Source organism: Anolis carolinensis, chromosome 1 (assembly GCF_035594765.1).
Source record: "Anolis carolinensis isolate JA03-04 chromosome 1, rAnoCar3.1.pri, whole genome shotgun sequence".
Classification (NCBI taxonomy): Eukaryota; Metazoa; Chordata; class Lepidosauria; order Squamata; family Dactyloidae; genus Anolis; species Anolis carolinensis.
In genome coordinates, this window is record NC_085841.1 from 190,933,842 (window position 1) to 190,953,774 (window position 19,933).

At 41.1% G+C, this 19,933-nt stretch overlaps 2 protein-coding genes across 5 annotated transcripts in view; one reads left to right on the plus strand and one right to left on the minus strand.

Annotated features, from left to right (window-relative positions):
• Window positions 1-19,017, minus strand: part of coq10b (coenzyme Q10B) — a 22,607-nt gene extending 3,590 nt beyond the window's left edge. Inside the window, exons 1-3 of one of the 2 annotated variants that reach the window (XM_062962834.1) lie at window positions 18,833-19,017; window positions 2,016-2,165; window positions 310-502 (exon numbers count right to left, since the gene is read on the minus strand). In XM_062962834.1, coding sequence (XP_062818904.1) covers window positions 310-502; window positions 2,016-2,165; window positions 18,833-19,017 — 528 coding nt within the window. Of the gene's footprint in view, window positions 1-309; window positions 503-2,015; window positions 2,166-9,417; window positions 9,576-18,832 lie in introns of those variants that run through there. The other variant, XM_003227001.4, reaches the window with a different exon arrangement.
• Window positions 18,950-19,933, plus strand: part of sf3b1 (splicing factor 3b subunit 1) — a 37,728-nt gene continuing 36,744 nt past the window's right edge. For all 3 annotated transcript variants that reach the window (XM_003226996.4, XM_008120083.3, XM_008120082.3), the window contains exon 1: window positions 18,950-19,077. In XM_003226996.4, the coding sequence (XP_003227044.1) occupies window positions 19,050-19,077 (28 nt within the window). In that variant the 5' untranslated portion in view covers window positions 18,950-19,049. The remainder of the gene's footprint in view (window positions 19,078-19,933) is intronic.

The window sequence follows — 19,933 nt, forward strand, 5'->3', positions numbered from 1 at the left end:
GGTAACTCTGCTATTCATGTAATATAATAGTTCCTTATATTCTCCCCAAAAATGTCAAGCATTTTTCCTGGGGGAAAAACATTAGCAATAGTAACCGATTTAGCACATTACTTTCTAGTTTCTTGTCGGTTTCTGCAAAACAAAATGCTGCTAAAATTATTTCATAGTCTTATACAGAGAAAGTAAAATCATAGTTTCAAGTGGCAATTCCTTAAGATCGTAGACATGTTACATATAGCATACGTTTACATATAACAAAAGAGCAGTCAACTTATATATGTTATGAAAAAAGAGGAATAAAAGTACTACCTTAACCAAGTGAGGTCTTACTAGCGTGACAACTGAAGTGTACCTCTCCACCACAGGAGGAAATCCCACTTCTAAATGTGCTTTGCAGTATCCTGAACGCTTGGATAACACATCTGATTTTTTGCACCAAGGGACAAAGTTCTTGTATTCACTTACAACCGCTACCACTTCATACATTTCTTGCATAGAATACCTGATAAACAAAAAAGGATTGCTGGTTTTAGAAAAAGAATGTTCCTGCTTTGTAGACATGAAGGAAGAATGTTGCCAACAAAAGCTCTAAAAGTTCATAATAATCTTTCAGTACATCACACACACAAAACGCTAACAATAAGATTGACTTGTCAGAGTACCAAATTAAGACTGTGAGGATCCAGGTTCAATTCTTGGCGCCATAATACAACTACAGTACTTCTGGTACAAACATCAAGCAAAAGGCAGTTGCACCCAGGTAAACATCAGCTCATGTGGTCAGACTTTTTCCTTCTTCTTGCCCTGCCCTCCCCCCTCCAAAAACTGTATAGCGCAAACTTCGGCCCTCCAAGTATTTTGGACTTGAACTTCCACAATTCCTAACAGCTGGTAGCCTTCTGATACTGATATCATTTAAAAACATTTCATAACAGATGAGAACCAGTGTAAATCATTCATTGCTAGATTTTAAGAGAGGGCATATTTAAACTCTCCAAACTTCCATTAAAAAATTGGGTAGCCTTGACAGAGCTCCTCTCAGCATGCTTACTACCAATAAACTAAAAATATTAGTGGCCTATTACTGGGGATTATTGACTTATGAATATAGCAAGAGCTTGGCACAGTACGAGGCTAGGAGCCTCCGGAGGCCTAGGGGATAAAAGCCTTGTGACTTGAAGGTTGGGTTGCTGACCTGAAGGCTGCCGGGTTCGAATCCCACCTGGGGAGAGCGCAGATGAGCTCCCTCTATCAGCTCCAGCTCCATGCAGGGACATGAGAGAAGCCTCCCACAAGGGTGGTAAAAACATCAAAACATCCAGGCATCCCCTGGGCAACGTCCTTGCAGACGGCCAATTCTCTCACTCCAGAAGCAACTCCGGTTGCTCCTGACACGAAAAAAAAGTAAGAGGCTTTTGGAAATGAATAAACCTACGCACATATTTTAAATTCCTTTAAGCATCAATAAATTACAGGGTTAAGCCTTAGCAGCCTGAATTTGTACACAAAAACAAAAATAGTAAAATATATTATGTGGAGTTGAATATAGGCTGCAAGCAAAAGTTCTGAGCAGTTCTCAGTTGTAACTCATTCTCAAGATAGTGACTGCAAACAGCATGAATCACCAGTAGGCAAGCAGATATCAGACTGAACTGAATCTGAGACAAAGAATTAAGGTTCTGAGACAAAGAAGCAAAAGCTTATATTTATATCTGAAGACACAATGGCTGGCTCCAATTAAGAGATCCATCAAAGTGCTGGAACTTTCATGGTTGCTCCATAATGTGTATGCATACCCTAAGAAACAAATTCCATTGAGTTTCTTTAACAAAAAATGAAGAATCTGGGATCAGGAGGGAAACACAAGCAATTCACCAAAAGCTGAGATTGTTTACTAAAAATCAAAGACACAACAAAATCAAAGGAAACAGAGATACTGATTAATGTTTCATTCTGCAAGCCAGAAACGCAGACTTTCATTAAACCGTAAACAGTTCATTGTTATTTATACAAACCCTATAATTCTTCTTTCTGAATATTCTTTCCTTTTGTTCCCTAGTGGTGCAGTAATATTGAAGAAATTTCTTCTTGAAAAGATGCAGTATTTTCCTGGTACTTGTACAAGAGGGGCTTTGCTCAACAAAATTTCCCAAGAAGTCAAATGCCTGCAATAAATTAATCATTTTAATAGAATAAAAGTAATTAGTCAGCAAAATATTATATAATCAATGCAAATGATATCAAAGCTTCAACACAGGGACAATCATGGCCTACAAGCTGTTCTGGATTAGGATACTTTTTTATGCCTCTAACAAGCTAAATATATCTCAGTCATGAGAAAGGACCTGGCAACAGTACAATACAAAAGCCTTCCTCCTTAAGACTTGGCTCCAAGTCAGTCTGAGGCCACACACTGCACTCTGCTCATGTATTTGAAAGGCAAACTTCCTGCCACAGCAGCAAGCATTCTTACTTTGATCCCTTTTCTTTTTATAAAATCATGAACGTGATCTTGATTGTATGTAAAAGCTATATAGCTGAATACAATGATGTACTGTACATTTGTAACGAACTAATTCATAAAGTATAATAAGTAATTTTTTACCATTGAAGGGTCTTGCTTTTGCAGTTTACTATTATAGCTTCTGTTGTGATGAAAACAACCAGGTGGGAGAAATGACAATTCTTGGTTTTTCTACCCTAGCACAACATTCCACCTTGATCACATGCAATAGTATCGATCTTGTTCGCTTAGTGACTAACAGGATGGCAGAAACATCTATGTTAACTTTGGCAATACTTTGGAGAGTACCATATCTACATCAAGGAAGGCTTTCATATAGAGTTGAAGTCCTTCCTGTACTGTAAATATTAGGCACTATTTATTCATGTTACGTTAAAGTCCCAACATTCACTCAATGAACTCAAGACATATATTCTTCCTGCAGGTCCAGAAAAAGGGAGTTTTACCCATGGTTAGCTAGTGAATGTTATGGCTCAAGGAACACTAGAAAGTATAGCCCTCAAGTCGTTATCTAATACTTAGTCCTCTATCCACTACGCTCACATTGATAGGTCGGAATTCTTCACCTTAACCAGATACTCTTGGAAATCTTCAAATCGGGCTGTAAAAGTGATGGCTAGCTTACATGACACTTTTGCAGCATTTAGCAAATTAAGTTCATATTCATTCCCTAAACATGGAGTCTCCACTCGGAGACTAGAATACTAAAAGCATACATTTATACTTGCAAACCTTTTGGAAGGAGGAGAAAATCTGAATCAATTACCCTAATCTCAACATTTCCCAACATTTTGGCCACACAAAGCCAAAATAAACACTCAATATTAGTAGATAAGTATGAGCCACAAGTCTTCAAACTGCAAGACTGTGAAACAGTAGGTAGACAATTTATTCAGATTTTAAACCAGGGGCCTCCTGGTTAGCTTACTGCCACACAAAAAGCTTACTGTCACTATCTTCTAGTGGCACACATAATCCAAAGAGTAGTTATCTTTTAACACACAAACCAAGCTGCAAAACATATAGCCCAGAGGAGAGCAAGTCACTTTAATTGCGATGTTGCTAATAATCCAAGTGAGTTAAGTGTGGTATAGCCACCTGAGCACTGGATGACGACCCAGCCATGAAAACCCATTTATGGTGACCTTTGGTCACACACTCTCAGCTTCAAAAGAAAGCAAAGGCAGGCTTCTTCTGAACAGATCTTACCAAAAAAGCTCCTTGATAGACTTAACTTAGGGTTGCTATAAGTCAGAAATGACTTAAAGTCACACCACCACAACTACAACAACAACCCTGATAACTGGTAATATGTTTGTTACCAATAGATGTCAAATTATTCATTCAGCTTTCAGTGGAAAGCAATACTAGTGACTTAAAAACTGTTCTTCGTGATCTCTATGAGTCACAGATGACCATTCGAAGAAATACACTTAGAGGTAAGCCACCTGTCCATCTTCCATGAGTATTGGAAAAGTTGTGAAGCCCTAATTAAAAAAACAATGCACACACGTACAAACAGAACCCCAGTCATGTATTTTCACCTACAAAACTCTAAAAGACAACTGTAATGTTAGAGTCAAGCAGTTATAAGGATGAGAAGTTAAAAATGGACTTGACCTTCCCTGATCAGCAGACATCAGTTGTTTTTTTACACAGCATGTGAGGAGATAAATCTTCTTGACCAAAAGTACCTGTCACAATCTCCAAATCTTATCTAGCTCAAATTATTAATGTCTCTATGTGCATATTTTTCTGTTTTGAGTATCTGAACTTGAACCATCATTTCATTTTTTAAAAAAGAAACTTTCGCTATCCTTTGCCATAGGATCAACAATTTGTAGCAGTTAGGGCACACTATAGAAAAAGCGTATACTGTGTTTCCCCGAAAATAAGACATCCCCATAAAATAAGACCTAGTAGAGATTTGGGGGGATTGTCTAATATAAGACACCCCCCGAAAGTAAGACCTAGGAAGAGGGAGCTGAAGAAGAAGGGAAGGCGCGCCTTCCCTAGCGGCGATGGGAAGGCAAAGGAGGAGCCCTCCTTCGCTTTCCCCAATGGCGATGGCATCTTTTCCCACCCGTGAAGGAGAAGGAGGAGCCCTTCTTCTCCTTCCCAGGTGGCGGCGGTGGCCTCCTTCGCCACGCGGGAAGGAGAAGGAGGGGTCCCTTCCTCTGCTTCCCGGGCAGCGAAGGCGCTCTCTTTCGCCGCCCTTGAAGGAGAGGAGGGGTCCCTTTCTCTGTTTCCCGGACGGCGAAGGCTCTCTCTTTTGCCGCCCGGGAAGGAGAGGAGGGGTCCCTTTCTCTGCTTCCCGGGCGGCGAAGGCTCTCTCTTTCGCCGCCCGGGAAGGAGAGGAGGGGTCCCTTCCTCTCCTTCCCGGGTGGCGAAGGCGCTCTCTTTCGCCGCCCAGGAAGGAGAGGAGGCAGCCCTTCTTCTCCTTCTTGGCTGGCGATGGCTCTCTTTCACCAAGGTAAAGGAGAAGAGGGAAAGGCGCACGCCTTTCGCTCCTTCTCCTGCACACCGCTGCCGTGGTGGTGGTGAAGAGAGTGAAATAAGACCTCCCCCGAAAGTTAGACCTAGAGGGTCTTTAGAGCCAAAAAATAATATAAGACAGTGTCTTATTTTAGGGGAAACACGGTAGTAGCTAGGTAATTTTAGAAATCCAGAAAATCTCATAATTTCCAGAAGTACATTAACACAAACTGTTCCTATTTAACACTTCATGAACAGATATTTTTACATGGTGTCAGACAAATTTACTTTCAAGAAAATTAACCATATAAACCTAGTGACATATAACACAGGATAAGATGATCTAATACATGAAAAAGAAAGTTCTACTTAGCACAAACCAATTGCCCTAACCTTCGTGCTATCTCAAGTGTCACTTATGGAAAATCAATGTCATCAGATGATGATTATGTGACGTTATGTTTGTCTCTTGCCAGTTTCTGGGAAAGAGCTGTAAATATTCAAGGGAAGCCTCAGTGCCAAAGGCTGGAACCACATGTAGTGCCTGTCATCTAGGATCCTTTTGCCCTTGCGCTCCCAACTACAGAAAAGGCAAGCCAACATTTAAATTAGCCAGTAAGCATGCCACAATGGAAATAAACAATAACTCTGGATTGTTTAACCAAACATATGTGTTGTAGTCATTGTTAATTAAACTGCAGTCTTCAGGGAGCAGAGAAAACTGAATTTCCCTTCACATCTCATCTCGCACAAAGACGGTTATCATTGTGTTATAAATGCATAATACAGAAGTCATTTTTCATTCCAGTGTGATTTAATGTACACAATACATTCATAAGCAACATTTCATGTTAGCTTGGGACACAGGCAGAGTTTGTTGCATTGATTGTATATATTTATTCTCACCTACCCATCTCTTTTTATTCTTTAAGTTACAGACTTACGTAACCTGATCAGCAGTAAAATCTGATATACATTGTTCAGGAGTCCCCTTTCACCCAGGAAGACTCATGCTTACCTTAAGCAAGTGTATAGGATTACTCTGCAAGTGCAAGGGCAGGACAGAAAGGGGAAGACATTCATCCTTAACTCTTTCCTAGACTGCATTTCATACTGCTTATATATGTAACAATATGTTTCCTTGAAGCAGAAAAAGGAAATATTTAAATAGGTTTAAAACTACTGATAGAGAGATCTTGCAAGAGTGCTTTCCTCTTGGATGAAAAACAAGATAACATCCCAAAAGTCACTGTTCTCTGATCTCATGATACATCATAAATATTGTAGTATTATAAAATAATTCAAAAATTAGCAATGAATTTTTCCCTTAAGGCAGCAATTTTGAATCCAACCAATGGCATTAAAAATCCAAAAGGGAAGCACAAGACAGCATTTGAGGAACAGAGGATCCTGATATAGATGATCCCTTCACTACATTTATGCTGAGTCTCATATTGTATCATGCTTAAATTTTGTGAAGCCAAGCTCTCCTTCAGTTAAGCCATCATTCCGCAAATCAATCTGAACTGCTTCTTTATTCTAATGATACTTCCCTATGTGTGACATTAAGAGGTGATAAATTAGGTATAGTCATTATATTTCGGTTCCGATACCCAAAAGCAAATATAGTAGGTGAACAAGTCTAGGGAGATGGGAGTGCGGTTAAACTTGGATATTCCGCAGACATTTTCATTCTTCAATTAGTTGAAGGAATTTACCATTCCTCGGTGCACAAGAGAAGACATAGTCAAAATGGCAGAACAAATTGCATATAATTAGTGATTTAAATGCAAAATACCATACAAGCATTTTCTCTGCCAGAGGGCACAGCTTGCATCTGTGAATGTTACACAGAGAACAAAGTAAAGTTCAACACAGCAAAATCACAACTAGAGGTGGCAAGAAGGTAGACTAACAGGCTCAACCACTGGTGGAAACGACAATATGTAGGGAACGCTAGTCATGTCATTTACAGTCAACATGTAAAAAGAAGAGGACCACAAACTTCTCTACTGGAGTGCGTCCACACTGTTGAATTGATGTAGTCTGCCACCGTTTCAACTGCCATGACTCAATGCTATGGAATCCAGGCAGTTGCAGTTTGGAGAGGCACCAGCACTCTTTGTCATCAAAGACCATAAAATGACAACTTCCATTATTCCACAGCATTGAGCCATGGCAGTTAAAGTGGTGTCAAACTGCATTAGTTCTACAGTGTAAATGCACCCTAAGATGTCTCAGTACATCACCTCCCTTCTTTTCTCATTCTATCCACATTGCTCTTCAATAAGGAACGGAGACAACAGCAACAAAACAGTCTCAACATCTAGTTTAAATTTGAAGGACATCGCCCCAATTCCTCCTCCACCCTTCGAAGCATGTTTTCATATGAGGTGCAGTTCTTTCATCACTGAATAAAAAAACATGCTATCAACAGTACAATGCCATACAAAGTACTATTCCTTCACGCAACTGGGATGCTGTTACTGGTTGCACGTATTAATGAACTAGCGGAACAAAGATCAGATGTTTTTTTAAAAAAATACAAGGACACAAGACTAAATCATATTTTCATGTACTGTTTTTCTGTACTCAATAAAACTGGAAACCATGCCGCAGAAACAAGATGAGGCAACTGGAAAGGGTTTTTACAGTAAAAATGGCACGTAGGGGTCTGCAGATGTTAATAAACACCAGATGAATTAATCTGTCAGGGAAAAGAAAAACGTTCTCCACTTTCTTGTCTAGTATGAAACATTCCAATAAGAATGCACATTACACTCCCAAAAATACTCTTCATTTGACGTTTCTTGGTCCTTTCCAGCACTGTGACGAAGGCTTTCCAGCACTGTTTTTGCCTCTGTCCCAACTTACCTTTACAAAAGATATGCTACAATTGTTAGGTTAAAACCTGCAAAGAATTTCTGGGTTTTTTTCACATACGATTTTACTAAGGAGTTGAGGGAGGGGGGAAAGGCAGGGAAAACAAGTTCATCCTTTACTATTTCAACTTATACGGGTCAGGGTGGATCCACGCTGTAGAATGAATACAGATAGACACCACTTTCACTGCCACGGCTCAGTGCTATGGGATCCTGAGAGAGGTAGTTTCACAAGGTATTTTGCTTTCTCTGCCAAAGCAAATCCAGATCTATTCTGGATCCAGATCAAGCTGAACTTAATGCCTTAGACCTCTTCCACATAGCTGAATAAAATCCCACATTATCTGCTTTGAACTGGAATATATGGCAGTATGGACTCAGGGCCCTTCCACATAGCCATATAACCCAGAATATAAAGGCAGAAAATCCCACAATATTTGCTTTGAACTGATTCCACACTGCCATATATTCCAGATCAAAGCAGAAAATGTGGGATTTTATTCAACTGTGTGGAAGGGGGCCCAGTTCAAGGCAGATATTGTGGATTATGTGCCTTGATATTCTATGTTATATTGCTGTGTGGAAGGGCCTTGAGTCCACACTGCCAGATAATCTGGGATAAACAGAAACCCTGGGATCAGATCCTGCGGCCCCTTCCACACAGCTGAATAAAATCCCAATTATCTGCTTTGAACTGGGATATATAGCAGTGTGGACGCCGATATTCCAGTTCAAAGCAGATAATTGGGATTTTCTGCCTTGATATTCTAGGTCAGTGGTTCTCAACTTGGGGTCCCCAGATGTTTTTGGCCTTCAATTCCCTGAAATCCTAACAGCTGGTAAAATGGCTGGGATTTTTGGGAGTTGTAGGCCAAAAACATCTGGGGACCCCAGGTTGAGAACTATTGATCTAGGTTATAGGGCTGTTTGGAAGGGCCCTTAATTTAACTTCATTAGAGGGTGCATCCACACTGTGGAGTGAACACAGTTTGACATCGCTTTAACTGTCATGTCTCAATGCTGTAGAATCATGGGAGTTGTAGTTTTACAAGTTCTTTAGCTTTATCTGCCAAAGAGTGTGTATGCCTCACCAAACTACAAATCCCAATTATTTAATACCATGGCATTAAACCGCCTTTGTTACACAGTATTCTCCAGGCATGGGCAAACTTGGGCCCTTCAGGTGTTTTGGACTTCAACTCCCAATTGTGGAAGTTGAAGTCCAAATTACCCGGAGGGCCCAAGTTTGCCCATGCCTGTTATACAGTATACCCTGATCCCCCAACTCTAGTCTTCCAGGTGTTTTGAACTCCAACGCCCAGAATCCTCAGCTGCCTCGGCCAATGATCAGGACTTCTGGGAACTGAAGTCTATAACTGACTAGAAACTGGGAAGGCAACGTCCCTTAACGACCAAGTAACCAAGCGACAGGCCCTGCGCCTATTGAACTTCTGCCACTGAAGAGAAATGTAAATACATTAAAAGGGGAGAACCAGAAAGGAGAACCAGCGTGAGGGACACACTTCTTTTCCTCACCTGAGGGCTGTCCTTCGCGGGAACACTGCCAACCGCTCCACCAGCACCTTCCCCACCGCCCGGCCACTCCGCGCCATCTTCGCCTCAAACCTCCCCAACGGCCTCCATCGCTTCTCTCCCCTCAGAGCCCCTGCGAGGGCTTGCCAGAGCCTAGACCACGCCCCTTCCCGGGGCTCGCCCAATCCTGCGCCGGCACAGCCAAGCCTTCATCCTATCCCTGTGCCGGAGCCCGCCCCTCCGGCACGCCCCGCCCGTTTCCTTACTTCTCTCCTACCCCCCCGCGGCACGTGATTTCCCGAGCTCGCGCTTCGGGGCTCGCGGGCGCGCGCGCGGTCACAAGGCTCGTCTGTCCCTGCGGGGTTATATAAGGGCTTGAAGCGGCTGGAAGGTGTAAGGCGTCACTTGATTGGTTGGAAGGAGTGTCATTCATCGCCTCAGTCCTGTCAAAGTTTCCACCCTCTAAAGAAGAAACAAACTTTTCTTTCTCAGGGCCCTTCCACACAGCCATATAGAATATCAAGGCAGAATACCCCACAACATCTGCTTTTAACTGGGTTGTCTGAGCCCACACTGCCATATATCCCAGTTAAAAGCAGATAATGTGGGATTTTAATCAGCTGTGTGGAAGGGGCCTCATATCAACAAGCTGCGGGGAGTTTTACGTTACCCTTGATGTCTGATCCAACTTTTCCAAGGCTTTTCGCCAGCTGAGACAGCTCCAAAAAATCGCCCTGAAAAGTATAAAACTCCTAAGACAACCTGGCAACTTCTGACATATAGTCCCACAGTCACAGTCTCAATAACTATGGCCCCTTCTACACAGATATATACAATCCACATGACCTGCTTTGAACTGGCACTGCAGACTTAAGAACCCTTCCATATAACCCAGAATATCAAGGCAGATAATCCACAATTTCTGCTTTGAACTGGGTTATGAGTCCACACTGCCATATAACCCACTTCAATGTGGATTTTATACAGCTGTGTGGAAGGCGCCAAAGATCATCCAGTTCAAATCAGACAATGTGGATTTTCTGCTGTGATTGTCTGACAGTGTAGAAGGGACCTATGGGTGCGTATACACTGTAGAATGAATGCAGTTTGACCCCACTTTAACCACTGTGGTTCCACTCCCAGGACTGTATAGCATTGAGCTGCAGCAGTTAAACTGGTGTCAAACCAAATTAATTCTACAGCACAGACACTCCTTTGTGCAATCCTCGCAGAACTGTTGATTCCTATAGCTTCCACTTGGTTAAATTCACAGCAGGACCTAATTTAAAGTGGGACTAATACAAAAATTACAGTATAATTTGAGGAAGATAACTCATGAAGTGGCCCCATCTACACTGCCATGTGGCCCGGTTTCAGAATACAGATGATCTGCTTTGAACTGGATTATATGACAGTGTAGACTCATATCATCCAGTTCAAAGCAGATCATCTGGATTCAGAAACTGGATTATATGGCAGTATAGATCCACTGTCATATAATGCAGCTTCATCATGCAGTTTAACTGACTGAACTGCATCACATGGCAGTTTGTTTGGTTTTATTCATGTCAGGAGCATCTTGAGAAATTGCAAATCACTTCTGGTATGATAGAATTGGCCATCTGCAAGGATGTTGCCCAGGGGACGCCTGGATGTTTGATGTTTTACCATCCTTGTGGGAGGCTTCTCTCATGTCCCCGCATGGGGAACTGGAGCTGACAGAGGGAGCTCATCCACACTCTCCTTGGGTTGGATTTGAACCAGCAACCTTCAGGTCAGCAACCCAATCTTGAAGTCAGCAGTCCTGCCAGCATAAGGGTTTAACCCACTGCATCACCTAGGACCATGTAGACTCATATAATGCAGTTCAATGTGGTTAAACTGTGTAGATCAGTGGTTCTCAACCTGTGGGTCCCCAGATGTTTTGGCCTTCAACTCCCAGAAATCCTAACAGCTGGTAAACTGGCTATGTTTTCTGGAAGTTGTAGGCCAAAACCTCTGGGGATCCACAGGTTGAGAACCACTGATAAGACTTAAATATAAAACTGCTTCCTGAGACCCCTTCTACATAGATGTATAAAATCCAGATTATTTGCCTTGAACTGGACTTTATGGCAGTGTAGTCTCAGATAATACAGTTCAAAGCAGATAACGAGGATTATCTACCTTGATATTCTGGATTATATGGCAGTGTGGAAGGGCCCTGAGTTCCATCAGCCTGAGTCTTGAAATGGTTTCTGATTTCTGGTAATACTAATGTGAATTTATCATGGAGTTTTCTTGGCTAAATTTGTTCAGCAGAAGTAGACTTTGCCTTCCTCTGAAGCTGAGGGAGGCCGCTTCCACATTACCATATAAAATCCAGATTATCTGCTTTGAACTGGATTATATGACAGTGTAGACTCATATAATCTAGTTCAAAGCAGATAATGTGGATTATCTGCTTTGATAATCTGGATTTTATGGCAGTGTAGAAGGGGTTGGAGTATAATTAATTATGAGAAATAATTGTTAAAACGTAACTGAAATATAATCTCAGTAATGCCACAATTTTCCCAACTTTCAAATTACAAGGGGGAAACCTTAGTTCTGGGTTATCTCTAAATAAGTAAAACAGCCACAAGCTTCCACCCAAGAAAAGAAAACAGAAGCTAGGCTTAGTAACGATCTTTATTAGATATACTTCTTAATGCAAGGAAAGTGCAAGCACTTACGTAAAGGTTATCTTCTAGATATCTGTTCTAAGTTTAGCATAGGTTGGCTAAAATAGGCACTGCATTAATTGGATTCTTGTTTCACAGGCGGAGCACTTACGTAAGTGTAGGCATTCATTCATGACAAGATTTTATCTTAAAGAATCACACTGGGACATATTTGTACAAATTTCTGAAGACACAATATACTCCTCACATTCAGCATTTCCCCAAAATGAGCAGTATCAAATAAAAACACAATAATATAGAAGTTTATTACAGAAATAATGGCATACTGTATGTATGAACACTGTGAAAAAAATATATATAAATATTATTAAAACTTACATCTTGTGTTCAGTACATTTTAATCTTTGTTCTGTGTATTTTATATAATGTTTATGATGAGTATGTGTTTTTGCTATGTTGTAACCTGCCACGAGGCAAGGCGAGTGAGAAATAAAATTATTACTATTATTAAATAAGTAGAATATTATTAATATCCCACTCCTCAGTACGAAGGCACTCAGAGCGGCTTACAAATTTATAATTACATACTGCTAAATGAAAATATCTACATTGTTTTCTAGATTATGAAATTTATAAATCTATGCTGTTATTGTGCACAAGCATTTTTTAGATTCCACAGGTCTTGACATCTTTATATTTTTATTACTATACTAGCTTGGGTATCCGGCGTTGCCCATGTTACTTGAAGAAGTCAATTTTTTAATTGCACAAAATGCATAAAGTTGTGGATTAACTACAACGGACATCATGCCAGATTAATCCTGAGAAACTCCATCAGTACTTAGTTTGTTATGTTGGGCAAGTTTGCTCTGGATGCATCGTCGGTGGCGTTCAGTGTGCTCTCTGGCTGTAGGATAAACTACAATTCCCACTATGGCGAGTCAGTCCCCTCAAACCTCTCCAGTAGGTTGAGTTAGCCATGGGGGTTCTGTGTGCCAAGTTTGGCCCAGGTCCATCATCAGTGGAGGTCACGGTTTCTGTAGCTGTGGGTGAACTACAACTCCCAGAAAGGCCAGTTCGCCCAAAATCCCTCTAGTAATCAAATTTCGCCATATCAGGTATGTGTGCCAAGTTTGGTCCAGATCCATCGGTGTTTGGGTTCACAGTGCTCTCTGGATGTAGGTGAACTACAACTCCCCCAAATCAAGGTGAATTTTCCCCAAAGCCCTCCAGTATATTTTGCTGGTCATGGGGGCCAAATTTGGTTTAATACCATCTTTGGTGGAGTTCAGAGTGCTCACTGATTGCAGGTGAACTATAAATCCCAGTACTTACAACTCCAAAATGTCTAGGCCAATTACCCTCAAAATCACCAATATTCAATTTTGGGTATCTTGAGTATGCATGCCAATGTTCTGTATTATACAACGCAGTCTGCCTTTTAGTAGTCAATGTTTTGTAGTCAATGTTTTCAATACATTGCAATACGGTGCTAAATTTGTAAATACAGTAATTACTACATAACGTTACTGTGTACTAAATTGCTTTTTCTGTCCATTTGTTGTAAAACATGACGTTTTGGAGATTAATTTGTAAAAACATAATTTGACGTTTAATAGGCTTTTCCTTATTAACAAAGAGAGAAGCATATTGCTGTGGAATGAAGGGCAACAAGCAGACATGAACTGCTACATTAAGGCTACAATACATTTTTAAGAACAAATTACATATTTTTGAATGAGGTTATGAATGCTTCTACACTGTAGAATGAATTCAGTTTGGTACCACTTTAGCTACCATTGTTCAATGCTATGGAATAATGGATGTTGTAATTTTACAAGGTCTTGAGCATTCTCTGCCAAAGGGTGCCAGATCTTCACCAAACTACAAATCCCAGGATTCTAAAGTATTGAGTCATGGCATCTAAGTGGTGTCACACTGCATTAATCCTTTAGTATAGATGCAAACTATGATTCCACAACCTACTCAGCAGCGAAGACTACTGAATTCAGTGGGACTTATTTTTAAGTACACATTTATAGAACTGCAGTATTTGTTATACTTAGAGTAGGATCACAGGAATTAATTTAACAGTTTACTCATGATTAGGTACAATTCCATTGTTCTCAATGAGTTTACTCTAACCACAATATATTTGGATCCAACGCACTGGAATTAAAGAGACTTTAAAGTAAACACTGAAGTCTAAGATATGAGGCTGTAAGCTTACACATATAGTAGAGTCTCACTTATGCAAAATAAACGGGCCGGCAGAACGTTGGATAAGTGAATATGTTGGATAATAAGGAGGGATTAAGGAAAAGCCTATTACACATCAAATTAGGTTATGATTTTACAAATTAAGCACCAAAACATCATGTTACACAACAAATTTGACAAAAAAATTGTTCAATACGCAGTAATGCTATGGAGTAATTACTGTATTTATGAATTTAGCACCAAAATATCATGATGTATTGAAAACATTGACTACAAAAATGCGTTGGATAATCCAGAACGTTGGATAAGTGAGACTCTACTGTACTTTAATTCTGGCCTGTAATTACCAGTGGAAAGGACTTTTAAAATTGCTTCAGATAAAGTAATTTCAAGAATGTTCGAGGGAAGTCAGTTGGACTTGCTCCAGATATTCTGATTATTCACTTTAGAGAGTCACTCAAATTCCTCAGTGTTGGGCTGATATTCCATAATATACACATTACGGTATGGGAATCACAATTACAAACTACACTTTTATAAGGAATGTGATAAAATTATAATGAAGCTAAAGATTTCCAATCCTATTTACCAGCATAGTCATCGTTTAGGTTTTTTTTTTATTTATTGGATTTTTATCCTGTTTTGTTCCCATTATGCGGTTCATTACTGACAGATTAAAGCATTTTGAAAGAGCTGCATGGCTTTTAGTTCAAATGTGTTTTTAAAGACTCCTATCAGGTTCTCAACATTTTCTGCTCATTAAAGACAATTAAGCAAACAGAATGTGACATGCCCATTTTATGGTTCCTTTCTGATCACAGAAATAGACTTCTTACAAAAAGGATTTTGGAAAATGTCGCCAAAAATCTGAAGGATACTGCAAGTTTGAAGCCAGGGAAAAATTCAGTAAAACTCAATAGTGAGCAAAAGTCAAGAAAGGTCAATAGTACATTTGCAAAGAGTTGTTCTGTCCTCCTGGGCCTTTAAGAATCTTCTTCACGTGTACAGTTTTCAAAAGATACCATCAAAACCTTCTGTAGCACCCTTGTCACTAGCAACAATATACAATTCAGTTCTGAACAAAGATATCACCTCTTTGGATGGTTGAAACTGGTTGGGACAAATCTTTGTTTTGGCTCTAATTTTCAAGACATCTACAAGGAGCCTGTCCTGGGTTCTGTTCTTTAAGTTATGTTCAACCAGATTAATTTATGAAACTGTACATTCCACTCCTGCATTGCTGAAAGGCAAGGTGAAAAGTACAAGGGCAAAAAAGATAAATGGAAAGGAATCAGGGGGAAACATAGAAGGGATATATAGGTGCTTCAGTTGGAAATATCTGCACAAGGCCATATGTACACCGTGATGACATGACCATCAAGCCAGTGTACAATATTAAGAGGGAAACATTTAATAAACGGAAAACTGTAATATGCATTATACAAATACATAAAGGTAACTCATTTTGCTAATAGTCCATGCTCAACAAGTTGTGATAATTTTGTTATCGAAAACCAGGACCCCCACCCCTAATAAAAAAGATTTATAGTTAGGGATTTCCAAGTGCAACAAGCCAGAATGAGATATAGCTGCGCTCTCTCTTTTGCATAAAATTCCCTGGCCTCCCCATCACCCCAGACCGCTCTCTCTCCTCTATAAACTGTATTTTATCCCACTTTTATTCCTATAAAGCTATTAAACATGTTCTATTTTACTTCTGAGACAGAAAAAAATTTAACTTTTACCTGACCTAAGCTAGGAAGCAAATGATCCAGCTATTGCTTCACATTGAGAAATGGCCACAGGCATGGCTCAAGACAAAGGAGACTTTGGGTAATTGCAACATCCTTTATTTGGCTGTCCTAGAAAAAGACATAATCATGCTTAGGTATCCACAGCCAAAACTTATATTTATCCCTTTCAGTGTAACTTTTATCCTTTTATGTCATGGATCTATTTCCCAAGTCTGAAATGTATAAACTGTACTTTTATTCTGCCTTATTCTTAAATGTACTAATATAAGAAACTAAACTGTCTGACTCAAGCCAGTCAAGAATGCTTCTCAGCCTCAGGTAAAGAATAGTGTTCTATCACTACTTCACGGTTTGCTTTTTGCAGCCTCGCTGTTTTTAATAAGCAATAAAATAATAGTATAAATCATAAAATATTATAAATTCCTCTTTCTACTTCCTTCCTAAGGAGAAGCCTAAGGAAGGAAGGAAGGAGAAGCTGAAGGGAGAGAAAAGGAGGCTGAAACAGTTTTGTTTTCACCTCATAAGGTAGCGGCAGCGGTGGGAGCTACTTGACAATGAGATTGTAAACAACACAAATACAGAGTCCCTACTTTGCGGACTTTCACTTTTTGCGGGTGGTCCTGGAACGTAACTCCCACGATAAGTGAGGGAATGCTTTATAACAAAAGATAGCAATAGTTCACAGCTACCCAACTGCAGCCTCCTCAATAGGCATCTTTGTTTACATAGCCCAAGCCAAGACTACAGAGATCAGCTTCCTGTGTTCTCACCATCCCATCATCCCCATGCCTGGAAGGCCAGCACTTCCTGCAAACCTATCTCTGTCCACAGAGCTCTCCCTACCTGGCGGGGAGGGAATTTCCAGCCACATCATTGGAACTCAGCCAACCAGAAACTGAAGAGGAATGGTTCAAACTGGAACAATGTACCTTGTTTAAAAATTGTTGCGCAGAGCACATGCTCTCTTGTGCTTGTAACTTTTGGAGCAGAAGCTCACATGCATTATATCTTGGCTAAGATGAAATAAATGCCTCTGTCCTATGTCTTCTCTTCAATTGTGAGTTTTTAATCTGGAATCTTTGTTATTATGGTTGGCATAACACAACAGGCTGCTCCCTGTCATTTTACTACGGTCTAAATTCCGTATCAGTCCATGCTCAACAAGTTGTGATAATTTCATTAACATACATTAAAAAAACAGAAATAATCTAGACTTTTATTCAAAAACTGGCTTCTTCATATTTCCATGAAGAAAATATACCCTGAGTGGTCAGAGAAAAAAACCATACATAAATATGACAGAATCCTCAGATCCTACCGAAGCACCCTTCAAATTGTAGGGAAAAAATACAGTTGAAACTGCTGCTTTTGTGGCACTTTCCCATCTTAAAACTGTCCCAGGTTATGTCATGAGAACAATTAGTCTGGATATTTAACCGAATAAATGAATAAACTCCAATCCCCTGACAATGGTTAAACAGAGCCAGCATCACACTGCATCCCAGTAACATCTTCCACCTTCCCAGGGTTATCCACTTGTCTTTATGCAACACCTCCCTCCTATATCTGTCTCTCAATGGCATGGGCAAGATTTGAAATCCAAAACACCTGGAGAGCGGAAGTTTGGCCATGCCTGCTCAATGACCATCTACTCCTAATACATAACTTGCCACTCATCATCACCATACCCACCACCTTTGCATTTCTATGGCAAGTAACATACACGGAGTCTGAGGAAGCAGATGGGCTGTATTCACACTGCATAATTATAGCAGTCTGACAGCTAGGGCTCAATGCTTGAGATCTAGGAGTTTTAGGTTGAATGTGTTGTCAAAGGCTTTCATGGCTGGAATCACTGGGTTGCTATGAGTTTTCCGGGCTGCTTGGCCATTTTCCAGATGCAGTCTCTCTTGACAGCAATTATCCTAGATTCTAGATTGTTAATTATGGTTTTCTGTGGGCGATAAGATGGCGACTACTGGATGGCTTATGTTCTGTATCAGAAACTAGAGCTGATGTGGTCTATCCAATGCAATTTTTTGAATCAGCACCTCAAATAACCAACCCAAATCTAAAGTTGACCAAAACCTGATATGTAACCCTTTTGGTACTAATGTTGGAGAGTGGGCCCTAGTTGAAGTGGTCCCTGAAGTCAAAATGGTCCCTGGTCAAGTGGGCCAGAGTTTTTAAAAAGGTTGGGAATCACTGCACTAGAGCGTGAATCCATTTTAAATTCGGTTTCTGCCTCCTGCAGAATTCTGGGGTTTGTAGTTTGGTGAGACGCAGGACCTGTCTGGCTGAACTGTTTAAAGCCCCCTCCCTAGATCTAGTGTGATGAGGTCCTTACACCTGAGGCTATTGCCTTCATCTGGTGTTCATCTGTTTATGTAAGCATGTGAGCCTTCTTCCTATGTTCATCTGCAGACCCTTCACTTGATTTCTTCTACGCGACAAAGAAAAACTAATAATTTATTAATTAATCAGGTGTCCCTTGTACCCTTCAGCACCACTTTAGCTGTCCTATGACCCTACCACGCAGCTGTATAAAATGCACATTGAACTGGGTTATATGACAGCGTGGACTCAGATAACCCAGTTCAAAGCAGATATTGTGGGAATTTCTGCCTTGATATTCTGGGTTATAGGAATGTGTGGAAGGGCCCAAAGAGTGCTGAGGCCTCCCCTTCTAGCACTGCTTAATGGCAACTGAAAGTAGTGTCAAACTGCATTAATTCCCCAGTGTAGAGGCACCCCATAGAAATAAGGGGGGTTATTACGTACCCGGAAGGGGAGCCCTGCTTATTACTGCGCTGTATAAAAGCCGAAGCTCCAGCGTCCCTGTTAGTTTCCCCGCCTTCCTTTTGTCGTTCTACTGCGCCTGCGCTGCTCCTCCTCTTTTTCAATCCCTCCGAAAGCGGAAGTCGACGTCGAGAGAACGAGCGCGCGCCGCCCCCTCCCCCCTCCATCTCGCTGGCTGCGCTTCTTCGAGCGCCACAAAATGGCGAAGATCGCCAAAACGCAGGAAGGTAAGAGAAAAAGACACCGGTTTCCGTTCGGGCCTGAAAACCCCAGCCGCTTAGGCCTCGAAGTCTGAGGGTGCTCCTTTTCCCTCTCGAAAGGCGGCGCTCCCTTGGCTCCAGGAAGCTGAAGGGAAAGGGCAGGCCTCGGCGCCTGAGCGGGCCAGGCCTGCGCGTAATGGCGTCGCCGCTGAGGTGTCTTAAGGCCTCGCCGCGTCTTCCCCCTTCCGCTCCCACCATTTTGTGAGAACCCGAGTGGCCAGGAAGGCAGCGCAGAGGAGCCAGCGCAGTTGAAGAAATCGAGGCCCGCGTGAGCTTCAAGCTAGGGCTCGAGGAGGCCTTCGTGGCCTCTTATCTCTCTCGCGCACGCAAAATTTTGAACATACGAGGGCCCTTCCACACAGCCATATAACCCAGACTACCAAGGCAGAAAATCCCATAATATCTGCTTTGAACTGGGTTATCTAAGTCCACACTGCCATATATTCCGGTTCAAAGCAGTTAATGTGAGATTTTATTCAGCTGTGTGGAAGGGGCGGAATAGCTTTTTCGCCGTTTTCCTCCTGGGAGACAGCCTTTGTGCCTCATTCCGAGTCGTTGTTTAATTTAAAACAGGTCTATTAAAGCGAGAAAAGGGGGAAGGCTCATCGTAGAATGCTTTTACACAGCCATATAACCCAGAATATCAAGGCAAAATATCCCACGATATCTTCTTTGGACCGTTATCCACACAGCTGCATAAGATCCACATTGAACTGGATTATATGGCAGTGTGGACTCAGATAACCCAGTTCAAAGCAGATATTGTGGATTATCTGCCTTGGTATTCTGGGTTATGTGGCTGTGTGGAAGGGCCCCGAGTCCA